Here is an 18445-nt window from a genome sequence, read left to right on the forward strand (position 1 = left end):
ACTAATTAAATCAAACCTTTTGGGAAACAATTTCTGCCTTGATTTTATACAAAGGGAAGAACAATGAGACATATATTAGATGAACTAGGAAATAGATAGGTCTGTGGTATTATCCCATGGTGCTCAAATACTAAGAATGAATGTTGAAAGAGTGATGTCTACTGGTGGTGACCAGTAAACCTTGTGTACATTCAAAGACCAGTAGACCTTGTATGTCAGCTTGGCCTAGCCAACCAGAAGGCAGGGGCTCTGAAGATTTCATGACATCCCTACCTTCTAAATCTGTTACTGCTACTGTAGACTGTTACCATCACACTGGGGTACGTGCCTTACTCTAGTGAGAGTCTTATCTCCAGGCAGTGCCTTTGGTTGTGAGCTCTGGCATCTGAACCTAGTCTTGGCAGTTAGTGACTCTGAACTGTTGGTCAAGACTTTCTCAAGCGAAAGTTAAGAATTACAGTTGTTGTCATCCTCCAATCCCAATTAAGCCATTTGTCTCTTTTTTTTGACCCATCAGGTGTTTGGGTTTCTTGTCCCCAGTCCCATGTTCTTCCGAGAATGAACAGCTTAAAAATCAGTCAACACTCTGAGCTGTTGAAGATCAAGCAGCAGTACTGTGACCTAAGTGAGAAACTTATTAAATCAAAACCTACTGCCTATGCCCTGGCCAAGCAGTTGCAGACATACAGTAAGTTCCAAAGATTCACCATCACAAAATGATGCACGATCATCCATCTTCTCTCTGAGAAACTAAACATTCTTTAGGCTTGTTTCTTCTCTCCCCTTTAACAAAATAAATTCATCCCAACTCCATTCCTAGATAGGTAGAACTGTATATTTTAAACATATTTTGCTGAGGATGAAAGACTGAAGCACAAACTGTTTAGTGACCTTTCCAAGTATGTGGGTAGAATGTAGGGAGGGAATAGAGTTAGTATCTCAGATATTGGTTCCTAGTTTTTTTCTGTTTTTCTAAGTAACAGGCTTAAGCCATTTTTATGAAGATCATCTCTGTACTATACAAGATCCTACAGACAAATGGCATTTAGGCTTTTGGTGTAATTGTCTGGGACTCATAAACTTCCATTTAACTCAAGCTTCTATTGAAGCCCAATAGGCAAAGCACTGTGCTGGCCATGCTATGGGAACTGTGGTGACCGTACACAGTACCTGTTTTAAGGGAGCTTGAAGAGGAGTCTGCTCCTCGTGGAAACTGATATCCATAAGTGACACTATCAAGAGCAGGGACTACACTGCTGAGAGGGAAGTGCTGCTCCCTGGACATAGGCTCTTATTCCTAAAGTGGAAGAAAGCAACCAATGCTTGGGTGAGGTGATACAGTACAGTGTGTAGAGTAGGGACTCCTGGACCAGTCTGGGCTAGTCTGGGCCCAATCGATTTACTTAACTTCTCTGTGCCTCAGTTTCCTCATTTTTTTTTTGAGTTGGAGTCTCACTCTGTTGCCCAGACTGGAGTGCAGTGGCACACTCCCAGCCACCACAGCCTCAACCTGCTGAGCTCCGGCGATCCTTCTGCCTCAGCCTTTCAAATAGCCAGAACTACAGGCATGCACTACCATGCCCAGCTAATTTTTTTTTTTTATTTATTGTAGAGACAAAGTCTCACCAAGTTGCCCGGGTGGGTCTTAAACACATGGGCTCAGGCAATCCACTCACCTCGGCCTCCCAAAGCACTGGGATTACAGGCTGAGCCCCTGAGCCCAGCCTCCTCATGTTTTAAGATGCTCCTATAATGGTAGTTACCAATTGGAGTTGATGCAATGAATTCTACAATGTTCTTTTTGTAAAACTCCTAGGACAGTTTTAGGCACAGAATAAACACTATTAGTTCCTCATTCCACGATCTCTTTTTTTTTTTTTTTAGTTGGAGGCTCACTCTGTCGCCCAGGCTGGAGTGCAGTGGCACACGCATGGCTACCCCAGCATCAACCTGCTGGGCTCTGGCAATCCTTCCACCCCAGACTTCCAAGTAGCCAGAACTACAGGCATGCAGTATCACATTCAGCTAATTTTTAATTTATTGTAAAGACGAGGTCTCAAACCTGCAGGCTCAGGCAATCCACTCACCTTAGCCTCCCAAAGCTCTGGGATAACAGACTGATCTACTGACCCTGGCCTCCATGTGTTCTAATGTAACACACACTTGATTAGTAATGGGAGATATTTATTTGGGGCTTTATGTTCCTATGTCTTATATGTTACATGATTGTATTCCAATAGTATTTCAAAAAAAATCTTTAGGTGTTTGTGCTTGAAATCACCAGTAACAAGGGACCCACAAGTCTTGGGGCCTTCTCAACTGTCTAGGAAATCATGACTTCATGGCCAGCACAGTGTTTTTCATAAGAGCTTCAAGATTTGGTAAAGTGGTACAAGACTCAGAGTCAGATATTAGGGAACGTGAATGCTGATGCTGCCAAATACAGTAGAATTATCTTGTCACCTGCTTTTGAGTTTCTTTTTCCTCATCTCTAAAATGGGGAGTATTCAATGCCATGTAGTTGGCAGGTTGGGAAATAAAGATGTGGAGATTCCTGCCTGGAGGCTGGAACTGGGGTTCCTTTACTCTTTGTGATGGTCCCTCGTCCTTCCCTGTAGGCAGTGACTACAGTAGCATGGCCAGTTTTCCACTGAAGCTGGTGTGTCTGTCTTTTCTCAGAGTGTAAAGGATACAAAGAACTTATAGAACCTGTGTTGGGGGAGGAGCTGTAGTTCCAGGAGGGGGAGCAGGTGCAGAAGTCTACAGGTACTAAGAAGCTGAAGTAAGGAGGTTTATGTGCTCAGGTGAGAAGATGTGAATCTCTGAAGAACCCAGCTCAGGTGGGAGAACTAAGAACTAACATGGGCCAAAGGAAAAGCAGGACTCTCCATGGTAGGCGTATGACACCCAATATTCCTAAAACAATTAGAGAACAAAGTCACAGTAAATTATGAGCTGAGATTATTACTCAGATCCCTGTTTTCTCTTTTCTACCTGTATTAATTTTAAAAATATATAGTTAGAGACAGGGTCTGGCTCTGTCACCACACTAGAGTTCAGATGCCTGAAGATATCTCACTGCAGACTCAAATTGCTGGGATCAAGTCATCTTCCTTCTTCATCCTTCCATGGAGTTGAGACTAGCTAATTTTAAAAATTGTAATAGACAAGAGAGTTTCTCTGTGTTTCTTAGGCTGGTCTCACACTCCCAGGCTCAAATGATTCTTCCACATCAGCCTCCCAAAGCACTGAAATTACAGGAATGATTTACCTGGCCTGTTTTCTCTTTTTAAAATGAATAGTTCTTGAGAAGAAATTTACATAACACAAAATAAGCCAAAGCAGCATTTGGTGTCCTCAAAATGTTGTACAGTCACCAGCACATTTACTCTTTATCAGAATCACCTCTTAACTGAGTTTGGCTTCCCATTCTTTCATTCAAAGAATTTGTGTTGGCAGATTGGGAAATAAAGATGTGGAGATTCCTGCCTGGAGGCTGGAACTGGGGTTCCTTTACTCTTTCTTTTTTTCTTTCACCTTTTCAATTAACCCCACTTGTACCTGGCCAGATTTCTGTGTGTGGCTTTCTGTCTAAAAACTGAATAATGTGCCGTGTATATTTTTGCATGGATATATCCGTATCTATAGTGAGGAGGAAAAGGGACTGAATTCTCCGGAAACAAACAGATTCAGGAAAACAACTAGGTTTTCTTTCTTCTTTTCAGACAAAAATATAAACAGAATATTGAGGATTCTTATAGAAGTACTTACAAGTAGAGAAGAAGACATCTAAATAATCAAACATTTTCCTTCTTTTTGCCACAGGCATTTCTCAAATTTAGGTGCTAAAATTCTGCTTGGAGGGCTCCTTGTGTACACTCTCACAGAAACCTCTGTTGCAATACTTAGAACTTATCACCCATCCCTGTTCACTCTTCATTTTCTCTACTTTCTCACCTAAGCGACTAAGGATTATTAATAAAAACTCCGGCAAAAGAGCTGGCACAATTAAAGAAGCTTCAGGAAAGGAGATATATTTCCTTCTTACTCTTTGAGCATCTCCATGTACTCCTTACTTATTGTGACCATGATGACCATGATGACTTCCAGGGGCAGTTCCTCAAGGAGCAACTAGCAGAGAGGCTCAGGCTGGCAAGTCACCTAGTCCACACAATCACTGCAGACTCAAAACTCTAGGCTTAAGAGCACTCCAGACTTCCACATCTCCATGAATAACAATTTTATCAGGGAACTTTTTTCCACTAAACATTTGTGGACATGACATGACATGACTTCCTAGGAAGGAATAGGAAAAAATAATGGAATGAGCAAGATTTCTGTTTAACATTTAATCTCTTGGACCACTGAACAATTAATTATCAGTGATCCTTTGGTCAACATGGCAATTTGTTATACTCTGCTGCCAATTGACTGTAGCATCATTGTCTGCACCTCTGTGGAGGATGGGACCAAGGTTGTAATAAACATGTCTTTAAGATCTATGTTTTCAAAGAGTGAGATTCCAGCTAAGTTTTTTAAAAAGGATCAATGTTCTGTGAGTAGGCCTTTACATAGCTAGGCAGTGTAGACTTATTGACATGCTTCTGGATACGGGGGGGGAAGTCTCATCATGCTCCATGTCGATGAGTCAGCAATATTCCCACAGAGATTCATTTCACTCAGATTTGACAGTTTCCTCACCCTGGTAATGGCAGCTGACAACATCCTTTCACATGTGACCTAGCTGGATACTTGCAGAGGGAAAGAGAAATGAGGCCATTTTCTTTCAAGGAAGGAGTTGTACTGCTGGCCAGGATCTGTAGGGTAAAAGATGGGGTCCATGCCCAGATTCAGGGAACGTGATGCTGGGAGGATAATCTAAAAGAAGAGAAAGAGAATTAGGCCCCTGGCTCAGCAAAACTAACCAAGAGGTTGTCTCAAGTCATGAGCTCTGGCTTTCTGGAAGATAACCCTTAAACTTTCCAATTCCTGAACTGGGAGTTTGATGTTGCTGTGTTGGAAGCAGGCAATCGAGGGGATATGTCTGGAGTGGGATCTGCTTAATGTGACAAACCCTCATCTGAATACCCTAACCCTAACCCTAACTGTTGGGAGCCGGCCATGGAGGCCCACTGAGCGTTAGGGATCAGGGAGGGCTGTTGACCCCGAGACCACTAGAATGCCTTTGGGAGCTGTTGACCCCATTCTCTTCCACTTTTTCTGCTTAGCACTACAGCCAGAAAGAACTCCTGCAAACTCAAGCATAAAACTCTGAAACAGAGATGAACACAGCTAACTTTAGAAACTCATTGTTCCCATTTTTCCACAGACTACAGTTTTGGCCTTGGCACAATTCACAGTTCAAGCTTGGGTCACATCTAAGAGCCTTAGTGCTGGTCACAGGTTTTTTAGTATTGTGATTGAGATTTTAAGAGATTTATGTAGAAGTAGAGATGATTAAGTTTTAAGTATAGATAGAAATATAAGGTTTAGAGTAGCCATTTTGTTAGTAGATTGTAATCAGTTGTTCCAAGAAGTGACCCACTGTGAACTTTGTACTGGGCCACATTCTTTAGGAACTGGTTCAGACTATATTTGTTAAGAGTTTCCATAGCAGTTGTATAAGTTAGGATTAGTAAAATTAACATAGAATAGAAAGTTAAGTGTTGGGAGCCAGCCTTGGAGGCCCGCCTGATTGACAAAGTCCAGGTGCGCTGAGGACCCCCGGTCGCAAAGCGAGTCCGGGCAGCTGAGGCCCTTCTGTCTTCCACCTTTGCTGTTGATACAGCTGAAGAAATTCTGTGCAGTCGTGGAAGAAGAAGATGGCATGTTTATGCAAAGTACTCACAGCTAACCTGGAAATGTCATGGTTCATTTTCCCATTTTCCCACTATGCTGCTTGGCCTTTTCTAACATATGCAAGGGTTTAACGCTGAAGCACATCAAGAATGCTTTCTTTCACTTGGTTATAAGTTACTAGATATTGCTTAAGTAGTAAATGATATAAGTATATTCACTCCTTATTTGATTTAGGATTATGCAGTTTAGTGTTTAGACATAAGGTTCTTTAGAAGCACAAGTTTATAGTAAGTTCATTATGAATTCATTATAAGTTCTAACACTTATCTAGGAGTTATGTAGGTGATTTATAACACTGTTTTCACTGACTTAGGATAAAGATTATCTTAAGGTTTTTACTTAATTCAATAGTTAAAAAACTCTAAGTTAACATTTATAAAGTGGGTTTTCACTGAACTCATAATATACTAATCAGACACTTTGATGACAACTTAGCTAATGACAGAAAACAACCTTGGGGGCCTGGGAAACATTACTAAAAGCTTCTTTTGAGTTTTCTTTAGAAACAAGTACTGCAGGATAAGAGAAAAGTAACAAAGACACCTGGACAAGAAAGGTGATTACAGAACTCTGAAGGCCATAAAGCCCCAGAAGGAAGACTACTGCTAAACTTTCTAGAGACAGTTCAAGGACTGTAATTTGGGACTTTGGACTAAAACTATCATCTTTGGCCTTATGAATAAGACTCATTGTCTGAATGTTTACAGGGTTCTTGGCTTGTTTATTGCTAAGACCACTAGATGGTGGTAACTTGTAGAGGATATGTACGTGAAGGAATTTTCTTTGTCTTGCCCCTTTACGTATGGTATAAAAGCTCTGTGTTAACTAACATTAAATTGTCATCTGTTCAAGAAGCAGGTCTCCGAGTATATTATCTTCATCTTTCACCTATCCATCTCTCCTTCAGGAAATCTCACGACCCAGCAAGGGGCTGGTCCCCTTCAGTTAAGAATAGGTTAGTCATTGTTAAGGTGTTGTGTGTTTATGGGTTTTAAGGTTATTGATTATTGAAAAAGTCATGGTACTAGTAGAAATCATTGTGTTGCTTTTGAGGAACATTAACCAAGCATTAGGAACAGAAAGATCATTTTGGGTTTGTTCTTCCTCATGCTTGAGAAAAACATCTGGTGGGTGGAGGAGGCCCCTCATGCACCTGCTTTTGTGTTCACGTGAAAGACATGTGCATATGACTATGCAAAATTTGGGGATAAATACCCACTGTATACTTCCAATAAATGGCTTCTGCTCAATCCTGAACAGTTGTCCAGTCCCTTTCTTTCTCCCCAGTCCCTTTCTTTCTTTCTCTCTAGTCGCCAATGCCATCCCACCTCCAGAGACCCCTGACCTCTGCAGGAGCTGGACTCCCGCACCTAACCCCTAACCCCTAACTCCTAACTCTAACCCTAACCCTAACCCTAATATTACCATGTAGCCACAGAGATTCATTTTCACACAGATTTGGCAATTTCTTCACCCTGGTAATGGCAGCTGACAACATCCTCTCACATGTGACCAAACTAGGTACTTGCTGAAGGAAAGAACAAGAACATCTGACACCCAGGACCATCATTCTCCTGGTAAGACTGAAAAAGAAAAAGATGTCCACCCTCAGGAGTGGGTGGCACCTGGAGACTCCACAGCCAGGAAAAACAGAGTGCTGACCACAAATTCATCACATTCACAGCATCTCCTGTTTTCATTGTGGGTCTTGTCTAGGTTTGCATTTCTTCTATCCTCTTGCATTCAAACAGCTATAGTTGCTTGACTCAGGTGAATTCACAGGACCTGAGGTTTTCAACACACATTACTTCTCTTTTATGTAGAAACTGACATGATGACAGTTTGCTTTAAGCCTGTTGTTCTGCAATGTGTTTGCCAGATCTTAGTAAGAGGAGAAGCAAGTAGGAAAAGAGTCATGGCACATCACAGAATGGGGAATAGAGGTAGGAAAGCAGCCGTTGTTGGAATCTATGCAATGCCTCTAAAAACACAACCCATTGGATGAATTGCATCCACATTTCAACACTGTCCTGCAAACCCTCAACTGTTTTAGTCATCTTCATAAACTGTGTGTCCTGAGAGTAGCCCCACAGAATGTCCTTTCTCCTTCCTCCTCAGCTTGTTGTCTGCAGAGTTGACTGAGCACGTGTCTCATCTGAAGCATCATTCCCATGTATCCCCACTATGTCCCAGTCAGAAGAGGATCCTTTTGTTTTTGTTGGTGTCCTTGAATAATTTCACACCGTTGTGTCTGCAAGCACTCCCTGCTGCCTCCCACCTAAGTCAGCTAGTACTTTGTAGTCTCTCATTTTTTGTGATGGACCTTTTGGTCTTGTCACTTCAACAGGCCCACCAGTGAACTAGCAGTGGTTAACATTCGTCAAGCCTTTTGGGTGCCACAGACTGAGTGTTCTTTGACTCATTCCCTGTGTTCAGACTGACCTAACTGGATCCAGGTTTATTTGAAACCTAAGTCCTCAATTGAGGAAGAAAAATTCCGCTTGCTTCATTTGGAAATGCACGAGTACTCTATGGTGAACACAATAAAGCTTCAAATGAATTCTTAGGCAGACCCCACAGTCATCAGAGCTTGAAGTCTAGATCAGGCAGACTGGTGTCGCTTCTGTACCCAGACAGGTGTCTATGATCAACTGTCTTTAGAAACAGACTTTAGCATGGTGTGTGACTATGAGCATAGGGTAGGTAGCAATCGCTGCTCTCTTGCTTTTCTCAGGCCATGACTGTGTCACCCTAAGTTCACTGTCAGAATAGTAGGCCCAAGGCAGGTATGACCAAATCACACTCACTGATGGAGCAAAGCCCCAAAGTTGTCTGTCACACTTTCTGTTCCATATTGAATGCTTTCTCCCCACTGCCCTGTTCCTTGTGAGTGTTGCTTTGGCCAACATGGCATTTTGTTATTCTCTGTCTGCCAAGAGGCCATAGCATCGTTGCCTATACCTCTGTGGAGGGTGAGGCCCAGTTTGCACTAAACACGTCCTTAAGGTCTATGTTCTGTGAGCAGACCTGTTCACAGCTAGGCAGTGTATGCCCTTACTGACAAGCTTCTAGATACAACAGGGAAGCTGGTCACTCTCAGTGTCCAAGAGTCACCAATATTCCCATGTAGCTGCAGAGGTTCATTTTCACTCAGATTCAGCAATATCTGCCCTCCTGGTAATGGCAACTGACAACAACCTCTCACTTCTGACCAAGCTGGGTACATGCTGAGGGAAAAGGAAATGTGGCCATTTTCCTTCTAGGAAGTAGGTGGGCTGTTGGCCCAGGATTTGTGTGGAAAAAGATTGCATCCATGCCCTGACTCAAGGTGTGTGATTCTGGGAGGATAACCTAGCAGAAGAGGGAGAGTTTGGCCCCTGGCTCAGCAAAGTTCACCGAGATAGTTGTCTCAAGTCATGATCTCCTGTTTCTGGGAGACGGTCCTTAAACTTTCCTGTTCCCACACTGGGAGTTCGATGTTGCTGTGTTGGGAGCAGGCAGTGGAGGGGACTTGTCTGGAGTGGGATCTGCTTCATGTGAGAAACCCTTGTCTGAATTCCCTTGTAGGAACCTATGTGATACAGAGCATCTGACACACCCAGGACCATCATTCCTCTAGTAAGACTGAGGAAGAGGAAGAGGTCCACCCTTAGGAGGTGGTGACACCTGGAGACTCCACATCCGGGAAAACTGAAAGTGCTGAATATCAATGTTTCAACCTCTGTGCCCACCACAAATTTGTCACCTTCACAGTGTCTCCTGTTTTCATTATGGGTCCTGTCTAGGTTTGCATTTCTTCTACCCTCTTGCATTCAAACAGCTATAGTCACTTGACTCAGGTGAACTCATGGGACCCGAGGTTTTCAGGGTCCCATGAGTTCTACGCATTGCTTCTCTCTTGCATAGAAACTGGTATGATGCCAGTTTGCTTTCAGCCTGTTGTTCTGCAATGTGTTTGCCAGATTTTGGTAAGAGGAGAAGCAGGTAGGAAAAGAGTCATGGCACACCACAATATGAGGAAGACAGGGTAGGAAAGTACCATTGTTGGAATCTATGCAATGCTTCTAAAAGCACAACCCATTGGATGGATTGCATCCACATTTCAACACTGTCCTGCAAACCCTCAACTGTTTTAGTAATCTTCACAAACGGTGTGTCGTGAGGGTAGCCCCACAGAATGTCCTTTCTCCTTCCTCCTCAGCTTGTTGTCTGCAGAGTTGACTGAGCCTGTGGCTCTTCTGAAAGACCATTCCCATGCTTCCCCACTATGTCCCACCCTGAAGAGGATCCTTCTTTCTGTTTTTTTTGCTGTCCTTGAATAATTTCACACCATTGTATCAGCAAGAACTCCCTGCCACCTCCCACCTAAGTCAGCTAGTACTTTGTGGTCCCTCATTCTTTGTGATTGACCTCTAGGTCTTGTCACTTCAACAGACCCAGCAGTGAACTAGCAGTGGTGAATGCTTGCCAAACCTTTTGGATGCCACAGACTGAGTACTCTTTGTCTCCTTCCCTGTGTTTGGACTGACCTAACAGCATCAAGGTTTATAGGAAACCTCAGTCCTCAATTGAGGGAGAAAGTGTTTGCTTCATTTGGGAATGCATGAGTACCCTATGGTGAACACAATAAAGCTTCAAATGACATCTCAGACAGACCCCATAGTTGTGAGAGCTTGAAGTCTGGATTAGGCTGACTGGTGTCACTTAGGTACACTGGGATTGTAGATACCTGTGTTTAGAAGCAACATTTACGGTGGTATGTGACTATGAGCATGGGGTAGGTCAGCAATTGCTGTGCTCTCACTTTTCTCAGGCCATGACTGTGTCACCCTGAGTCCAATGTCAAGATAGTAGGCCCATGGCAGGTGTGACCCACTCACTCACTTATGGAGCATAGCTCAAAAGGTGTCTGTCAGACCTTCTGCTCCACATTGAGTGTCTTTTGCCTACTGTCCTGTTCCTTGTGGGTGTTGCTTTGGCCAACATGGCATTTTGTTATTCTCTTCCTGCCTAGAGGCCATGCATTGTTGCCTGTACCTCTGTGGAGTGTAGGACCCAGGTTGTACTAAACGTGTCTTTAAGGTCTATGTTTTGTGAGTTGGCCTGTTTACAACTAGGTAGTGTATAGCCTTCTTGACGTGCTTCTGGATACAAGAGGGAGCCTCATGAGGCTCAGTATCCATGAGTCACTAATATTCCCATGTAGCCACAGAGATTCATTTACACTCAAATGTAGCAATTTCCTCCTCCGTCCTGGTACTTGTAGCTGACAACATCCTCTCACCTGTGATTATGCTGAGTACTTCCTGAGGGAAAGGAAAATATGGCTAATTTCCTTCTAGAAAGCAGGTAGGCTGTGGGCCCAGGATCTGTGAGGAAAAAGATTAGATCTATGTGCAGACTCAGAACATGTGATCCTCGGAGGATATCCTACCAGAACAGGGAGATTTTGTTCCCTAGCTCACCAAAACTAATCAAAGTGGTTGTGTCAAGCCATGATCTACAGCTTTCTGAAATCCAACCTTGAAGTTTTTCTGTTCTCACACAGGAGGTTCATGTTGCAATGTTGGGACTGGGCAGTGGATGGGACTTGGTGGAGAGTGATCTCCTTAATGTGGCAGACCCATATCTCAATTCACTCATAGGAAACCTGTCTAATACAGATCGTATGAAAGCCCCAGGCCCATCATTTTCCTGGTTAGTCTGAGGAAATTAGTAGATTCTTAGGAAGGTATTGACTCCTGGAGACTCCACATTCACGGAGAAGCAGAGATTACTGAATATTTGTATTTAATCTTTTTAGCCACCCCCATGTTTCCCTGTACACAATGTATTTTTGTTTTTGTTATAAGTCCTGTATAGGTTTTCATTTCTTCTACCCTCTTTCATTCGATAACCAACAACTACTGACTAAGGTGTACTCCTATACCCCAAAATTATTTGTAGACATTGCTTCCCTTATGTAGATTATTTAGTGTAATGTCTGTTTGCTTTTGACCTGTTGTTCCTCAACATATTTTAGTTTAGTTTAGTTTTTTTAACCAGAAAAAGACACTAGGAAGTGTGTTATCACACATACCTTATAGAGAATAAAAGTCTGGAAGGCAAAAACTTTTGAAATCCACAAAATACCTCTAAGGCTATATCTGTGTGTGCATGGCATACCAACCTCACACTTTGCTGCAAACCACTGACTCTTTTAGTCATCCCTGAAGACTGTCTGTCAAGAGGGTAGCACCACAGAATGTCCTTTCTCCTTCCGCCTCAGCTTGTAATCTGGAGATTTGACTGAGATAATTCCTCTTCTGACAGACCATTCCCATCTATCCATGCTGTGTCCCACCAGGAAAAGAATCTTTTTTGTTGTGATTGAATAGGTTTGCACCATTGTGTTCTGCGACCACTCTCTTTGGCCTCCCATCTACTTGAGCTAATTCTTTGTGATACCACAGGTCTTTTTATTCATTTGTTTATTTTGGGATTATGGGAGGTTTGGGGTTGTTGGCAGGTGGAGCCTATCACCGAGGCTGGAGTACAATGGCAGCTCACGGCCACCTCAGCCTCGACCTGCTGAACTCAGGTGATTCTTCTACCTTAGCCTTCCCAGTAGTTGGAACTACAGGCATGCACCATCATGCCCAGCTAGGTTTTTTATTTATTGGAGAAACCAGGTCCCACCAAGTGTCCCAGAATAGTCTTAATCTATGGGTTCAGGCAGTTCCCAGCACTTGGCTTCCCAAGTGCTGGGATTACAGATGTTAGCCATGGCTCCTGGGCCCTCATTTCTTTTTAATAATCTTTCACCCTTCCAACTTTAACAGGATGAAGAGGGAACTGCCAGAGGGGAAAGTTCCTTAAACGTTTGAGTTGTCATAGAGTAAATACTATTCAACGCCTTCCATATTTTTTGATGTTCTGAACTCATAGCAGTCTTATAAAAGAAAACTATCCTCAATGAAGGGACAAAAACTCCACTTGGGCCCTGGCAGATGAGTGAGTACTCCCTGGTGAACATTATGCAGCTCTGATGATGTCCCAGAGAGACCCTTAGATCTGGAATGCTAGATCGGGTTGAGAGGTGTTATCTCTGTAACCAACTATCATACATACATATTGTTTTAGGCAGTCATTTGCCAAATGTACTCTTTCTCCTGCCCCAGACAGGGAGGGATTGTTTTATCACTCTTAGGGGAATGCCCTTTGCCTCTCTGGGCCCGGCTGCAGGCCTCCCTTTAGAGCCAGCTCACCACTGTGGTTTCAGTCCCCTCTGGTGTTTATCTTCAGTCTTCTTCACCCATCCAGCTTAGCAGAGAGATGCAAGTGGTAGAAGAGCAGGATGTCACCTTGACTTCTTCAATTCACCATGGCCTGTCTGACTCCCACCAGCTGTCCAGAGGCACTTTGTTCTCATCTGAGGATCAGCAAGCCTGCTCAGCCTTGGATGTAGCCTGTGAATACTCCACTGTGAAGTTCATGAAGCTCCACTGGTCTCACAGGCAGCCTCTATGTTTTCTGTTTACTGCAACTTGTACAGGCTGAGACAGTCATCCCTGCAGGTAGGCCCTGTGGACTTATTATCTGGAATCTGGCTCTTGGATCCAGTTTTAGGTACAGACGTCAAATGGGTGGAACTGTCCTGTTCTCTTGTCCTGGGTTACTACTCTGTCACCCAGCCCCTTCTCACAAGAGAATGTTGGTACCAAGACAGACCAGAGAGGGGAAAGGTGAAGGATAACTAGAAACCTCTGACCACCAGTAGCTCACCTAGAAAACTTTGTGTCATGGACCTCCTTCCTTAAGACCTCTTTGATGAAGTTACATTGCTAGTTGCATTTCCTGGGCAATGCCTTTCACTCTTCTCTGGCCATCCACATGTGCTGGCAGTTTTGTCCAATTATTTTGGCAGTCTGTTTTCATGATTCCTGTGCCCCAAGACAGGTTCTCTACTCCTTTGAAGCAGTCTAGTGTCCCATCCTCCATGCATGGCCACAGTTTTCGTCCTCCTTAGAACACCAATGATTTTTTTCAATGTGAGTTTATAGTTTCAATCACGTGTCTCATCGCAGTGTTATGTTCTCATGGAAACTGTCAACAAATGGTGTGCATGATGGGCTGCTAACCTAATTTATGAGCAAAGTATAGTGGTTTCCATTTTCATAATCTCCAGAAAATATTCTCTGTTGAGCCAATGTCCCTTGAGATAGCATCTTTATAGAGAGTGTACAGGAAAAAAAATTAATTTTCATTTTTTCTTCCTCATTTTATTTTTTGTACTTTATATTTCGGGCAGTTGCATGTGCTTTATTGAGAGTTTTATCCACAAATCATCTTGTAGCAAGAGCAAGTAACTGTGATGTCTCCAGTATATCTGAATATTTTGTAATGAAATTAGCCATTATTAATTTTGTCCTCCGTATTATTTTGGTGAATAAGTGTCTTTTTCATGCTAGAACCATCACCTTTACTGTTTTCCATTTCTCCCTGAGTTGTACAGAATCAGAGACTTTTTTCAGCTACAGTTCCATGATACTCTCTGTGAAAAATCAGTCAGGGGCTACAATGCTTTTGTCTCTCCTCATGCCCTGCCTCCAGAATTTATCCTCTCATCTCCTCTGTCCTGGAGATTTTATACAGCTGCAGAGCCCTCTCTCCCAGAAACACCACAGGCAGAATGTGGCTCCCCTGAGGAGGAAGGAAAATACTCAGAGACAAGTTTCAGAAGTGAGATGCGTGTGATGTGGGATGGCTCTGCCAGAGCTTCATTAAACATGGGTTAGAAGAGGCCAAATTCATCAGTGCTGATGGGCTGAGAGGAATGAATGGACCATCCAAATTATACAAGGATGCCTCTTGTGTGTGGGTTTATTATGATGATGTAAGAATAGTGTGTAGAGTGCACAGCTGTGACCCCAGCAGTGGTATCACAAGTGATCTATTTCACCCTAAAAGATGTTTCAAAATATAAGTTAGTGAGACTTAGTATGGAAAAGAGGGGAAAACAACATGATGAAATTAGGTTATGATAACTAAAAACATTACTAGAGATTACTTCTAAATAGCAAATACAGGGGTCCAGAATAGGGAGGTCTGAGCTTGCTTAGTCTTCTCCAATCAGATTTGCTGCTTCAAGATGTTTTCCTCATCAACCCAATATGAACTATGATAGGATCTTACTGAGTGTCCTAAGTGACTGATGGGTAAGGATTCATCAATTGCATCTTGAATGACTATGGAGGGGAAACCAGACCAAGAGAAGAATTTGTGGACAATGACCTGGAAGCTGAAGGCACCTGGGGTCAGGGAGGGGCCAGCCTGACTCCAGAGAAGAACTTGTATAAGGGAGTGGTGGGAAGTGATGCTGGATGAGGATGTGGGACCAGGAATAAGAAGGATCACCAAGGCAGGTGAGGAGTTAGAGTCATGTAGTGGGCAGCTAAGAGAAAGTTTGCAGAAGCAGAGTAGGTTCATGTGATTAGAACAGGACATTTCGGTAATAGAACTGGTAAGACAATTGATAGTATGTAGACGGCAGAATTGCTAGACTGTGAGGAGATTGGATGAGGAAGGGTATTGCTGTTGGGAGTCCAGTATCCTATGGGCTCAGAATGAGGGAGATGAATAGAAATATGACTAATACTTGTAAGAAAAGTTAACAAGCCTTGGTGAGAATGAAGATGTGTAGAAGGAGGAGAGAGAGGAGCTCCAGAGTGATGTGCAGCAGACCCTGAGGGCCACGTTCCCCTGCTAAGCCTGATTTGGATTGGCATGAGGCTACTGGAGTCTTCATTAGTCCACCTTCTGAGAATATGTATCCATCTGTTGGTAGAATACAAATAGTTTACATTAGGGAGAGTGCTGTCCAGACCCCACTGGAAGTGCAGGTTATATAAAGATTGCACACTGTGTTACCTTTCTAAGGAACCACAAATTCTGATTCTAAAGCATTTTGGGGCCCTAAGTTTCCATGTAGAAACTGGTATTTCTACTATATTGCGTATGGCTGCTAACACACACTATACGTCATCAGAATGTATACGTGTGGGCAGGTAATAAAAAAATTATAGGCAACAGGAAATTAAAAATATTCCAGCACTCTGAACAGTTCACCTTACTTAGTATTTGGTCTATAGCATTCCATGTCCCTTTTTCATGGTTCCTCCCCAAAGCCTTGAGGCTCTAATTCTTCCCCATTCTTATATTCTTGTGTGTCATGCTTCTACTCCTATCCTCTCTAGAACTTTGTCTCTAGGCTACAGGGAAAATTTTAGTAATAATGGATTAATAGGCACGATCCTGTTAGCCAGTTTGGTGGGTGGATTTTTACATCTGGGACTCTCTAGCATGGGCACCTGTCATCTTACCATCCCCAGGAACAAACATGGAAGGTGATTTCCCATTCATTTATGTGATATGTGTCTTTGTGGCTTGGGTCACTGGGTGTTTTTGCTGAGAGGCAGGGACATCAGAGATGGGTGTTTTGGGAGTGCAAAGGGAAAACTGGAATTATTCCTACTGAACCTCCTTATCCTATTAACTCCCACCCAGGAGGCCTGTCCTCAAGGACCTTTGAGTGGAGGGTTTAGCCACCATGTGTCAGAGGTACAAGCTTCACACTTGTACCTGGAGCCAAATACCATGGTGGAGCCAAATACCATGGTGACCAACTCTCAGCATCTGCAGCTGCACCCACAATGGGATCGTGGCTGTGGCTTAGCCAGGTGGGACCTGTCCTTCACCACCTAGAACGTCACAGCCCTCACTTATTCTAGAACCACTGACCTTTCCAAATTCAGGAAGGAAAGGAGAACTAGAAGCTGTAATGTGAGTGTTGGCTATCATGGTGTGGTGGGTGGAAGAGACAAGGTGGTCTCTCCATGCTTGCTCAGAGTCAAATGGAAATCCACGATGCTTAATGAGTAAGCAAGAGTGCCTGGGGATTAAGATCAAATCTGCTCTTAGGCGTTTGTTTGCCACCTACTGGTTGCTTGCCTCAGCTGAGTAATTTGTCTTTTTGGCATTTACATCTCAATTCCCTCATCTGAGAGCCTGAAGAATAATATCTTCATGCAGTCATGGTTGAAAGCAATAATTATGACAATTTCCAGAGTGCCTGATTTAATAAGAATTGCCCAACAGATGTATGAATATATACCATTCTGGAAAAATTAATACTATGAAGGTGGCTTCACACACATTGTTTCATCTGAGGCACACCAATTTTTAAGATTTCTACATTCTAGGGACCCCCTCTTTTTTTGTTTTGCTTTCTCGAAAGTCTCATTTGGCACTTTTCTTCCTCTTTTCACCATTCCTCATTAAGCCAGTTTCCCCCCACTAGGTACTGTCCATTCAGTAAAAATGTGAATTCTGGGTCCACAATGCAGTCTCTAGACATAACCAGCTTATTTTTCTATTTCTCCCTCTCTGTTTGAAATAAAGGGTAACTCCACATGTAAAGTATACAGATACATCTTTTTTATGATACTCCCATTAGTTCACCATCTCCACTCCTCCCATGACTGTGTGCTCAGTTACCTTCTCACAATGATCCACTTCTACTCAGATGTTCTTTTCTTTTTTGAGTTGTAGTCTCACTCTGTCACCCAGACTGGAGTGCAGTGGCCCGCTTCCGGCCACCACAGCCTCGACCTGCTGGGCTCTGGCGATCCTTCCGCCTCAGCCTTCCAAGTAGCTGGTACTACAGGCATGCGCTACTACGCCCGGCTAATTTTTTAATTTATCGTAGAGATGAGGTCTTGCCAAGTTGCCCAGGTGGGTCTCGAACCCGCGGGCTCAGGCAATCCACTCACCTCAGCCTCCCAAGGCGTGGGATTACAGGTTGAGCCACCAAGCCCGGTTTTCTCAGATGTTCTTAAAACCAAGCTCCCAACCCCTAACATCCACTCATCTGGGCTGTGTTCATTTTTTCCTTCTGTTCCTCTCAATATCTCCCCTTGGGACCACTGGGACTGCCTGGTACTCATCTGTCAGTGAGACCCTCATCTGAGAAATGAGAGCCATTTTTCCTCAGGAAGAGGTGAGGGTCACATGAGATAACAAGCACCAGTCTGTCTCCATGGAAAGGGCTCACAGAAAGGCTCAGTGAGTGTTGGAGGATGCATGGTCCCTGACATGTGCTGTGATAACTTGTATTGAAACATCTTCTCTCTGGTCTCTCTTTTGCTTTTTCTTGGATTCCCCACAGACCCAGGCAAGATACACCACACTGGCTCAGGTATTCTTTCCTGCTCCCTTTCCCTAGAGTCTTGATCTTAAACCAACCTCCAGGCAAGAGTAAACAGTCAAGGATAGAATGAATGCTCTTCGTTTTCTTCTTCTTTTCCTAGTGATTCCTACCTACTCTCTAACAGATCATCTGTTTCTCACCACATTTCCTCTCCTTTATTCTCCTCATATTTCTAACTTTTTCCAAGTCATATGACCAGAATAGTGATTCTAATGTTATCTTCCATATCTCTATGTAATAATTTCTTCATTAGATTATTAGGTAGATATATGTATTTATGTCATTTGTCAGATCCATTATGTATATTTTGTGTATATATTATATAGCAAAGCAATCACC

At 43.2% G+C, this 18445-nt stretch overlaps 1 protein-coding gene across 1 annotated transcript; it reads left to right on the forward strand.

The window, feature by feature from the left end:
- The first annotated feature begins 558 nt into the window (after nt 1-558).
- Nucleotides 559-16602, forward strand: LOC110595457 (neuroblastoma breakpoint family member 4-like). Its single transcript, XM_021711332.1, has 4 exons — nt 559-688; nt 3998-4164; nt 13162-13309; nt 16313-16602. Exons 1-4 carry the CDS (start codon nt 559-561, stop codon nt 16600-16602), a joined length of 735 nt encoding a protein of 244 aa, XP_021567007.1.
- The last annotated feature ends 1843 nt before the right edge of the window (nt 16603-18445 follow it).

This window comes from Carlito syrichta, unplaced genomic scaffold (assembly GCF_000164805.1).
Source record: "Carlito syrichta isolate Samal-C Ts95f unplaced genomic scaffold, Tarsius_syrichta-2.0.1 Scaffold302072, whole genome shotgun sequence".
NCBI lineage: Eukaryota > Metazoa > Chordata > Mammalia > Primates > Tarsiidae > Carlito > Carlito syrichta.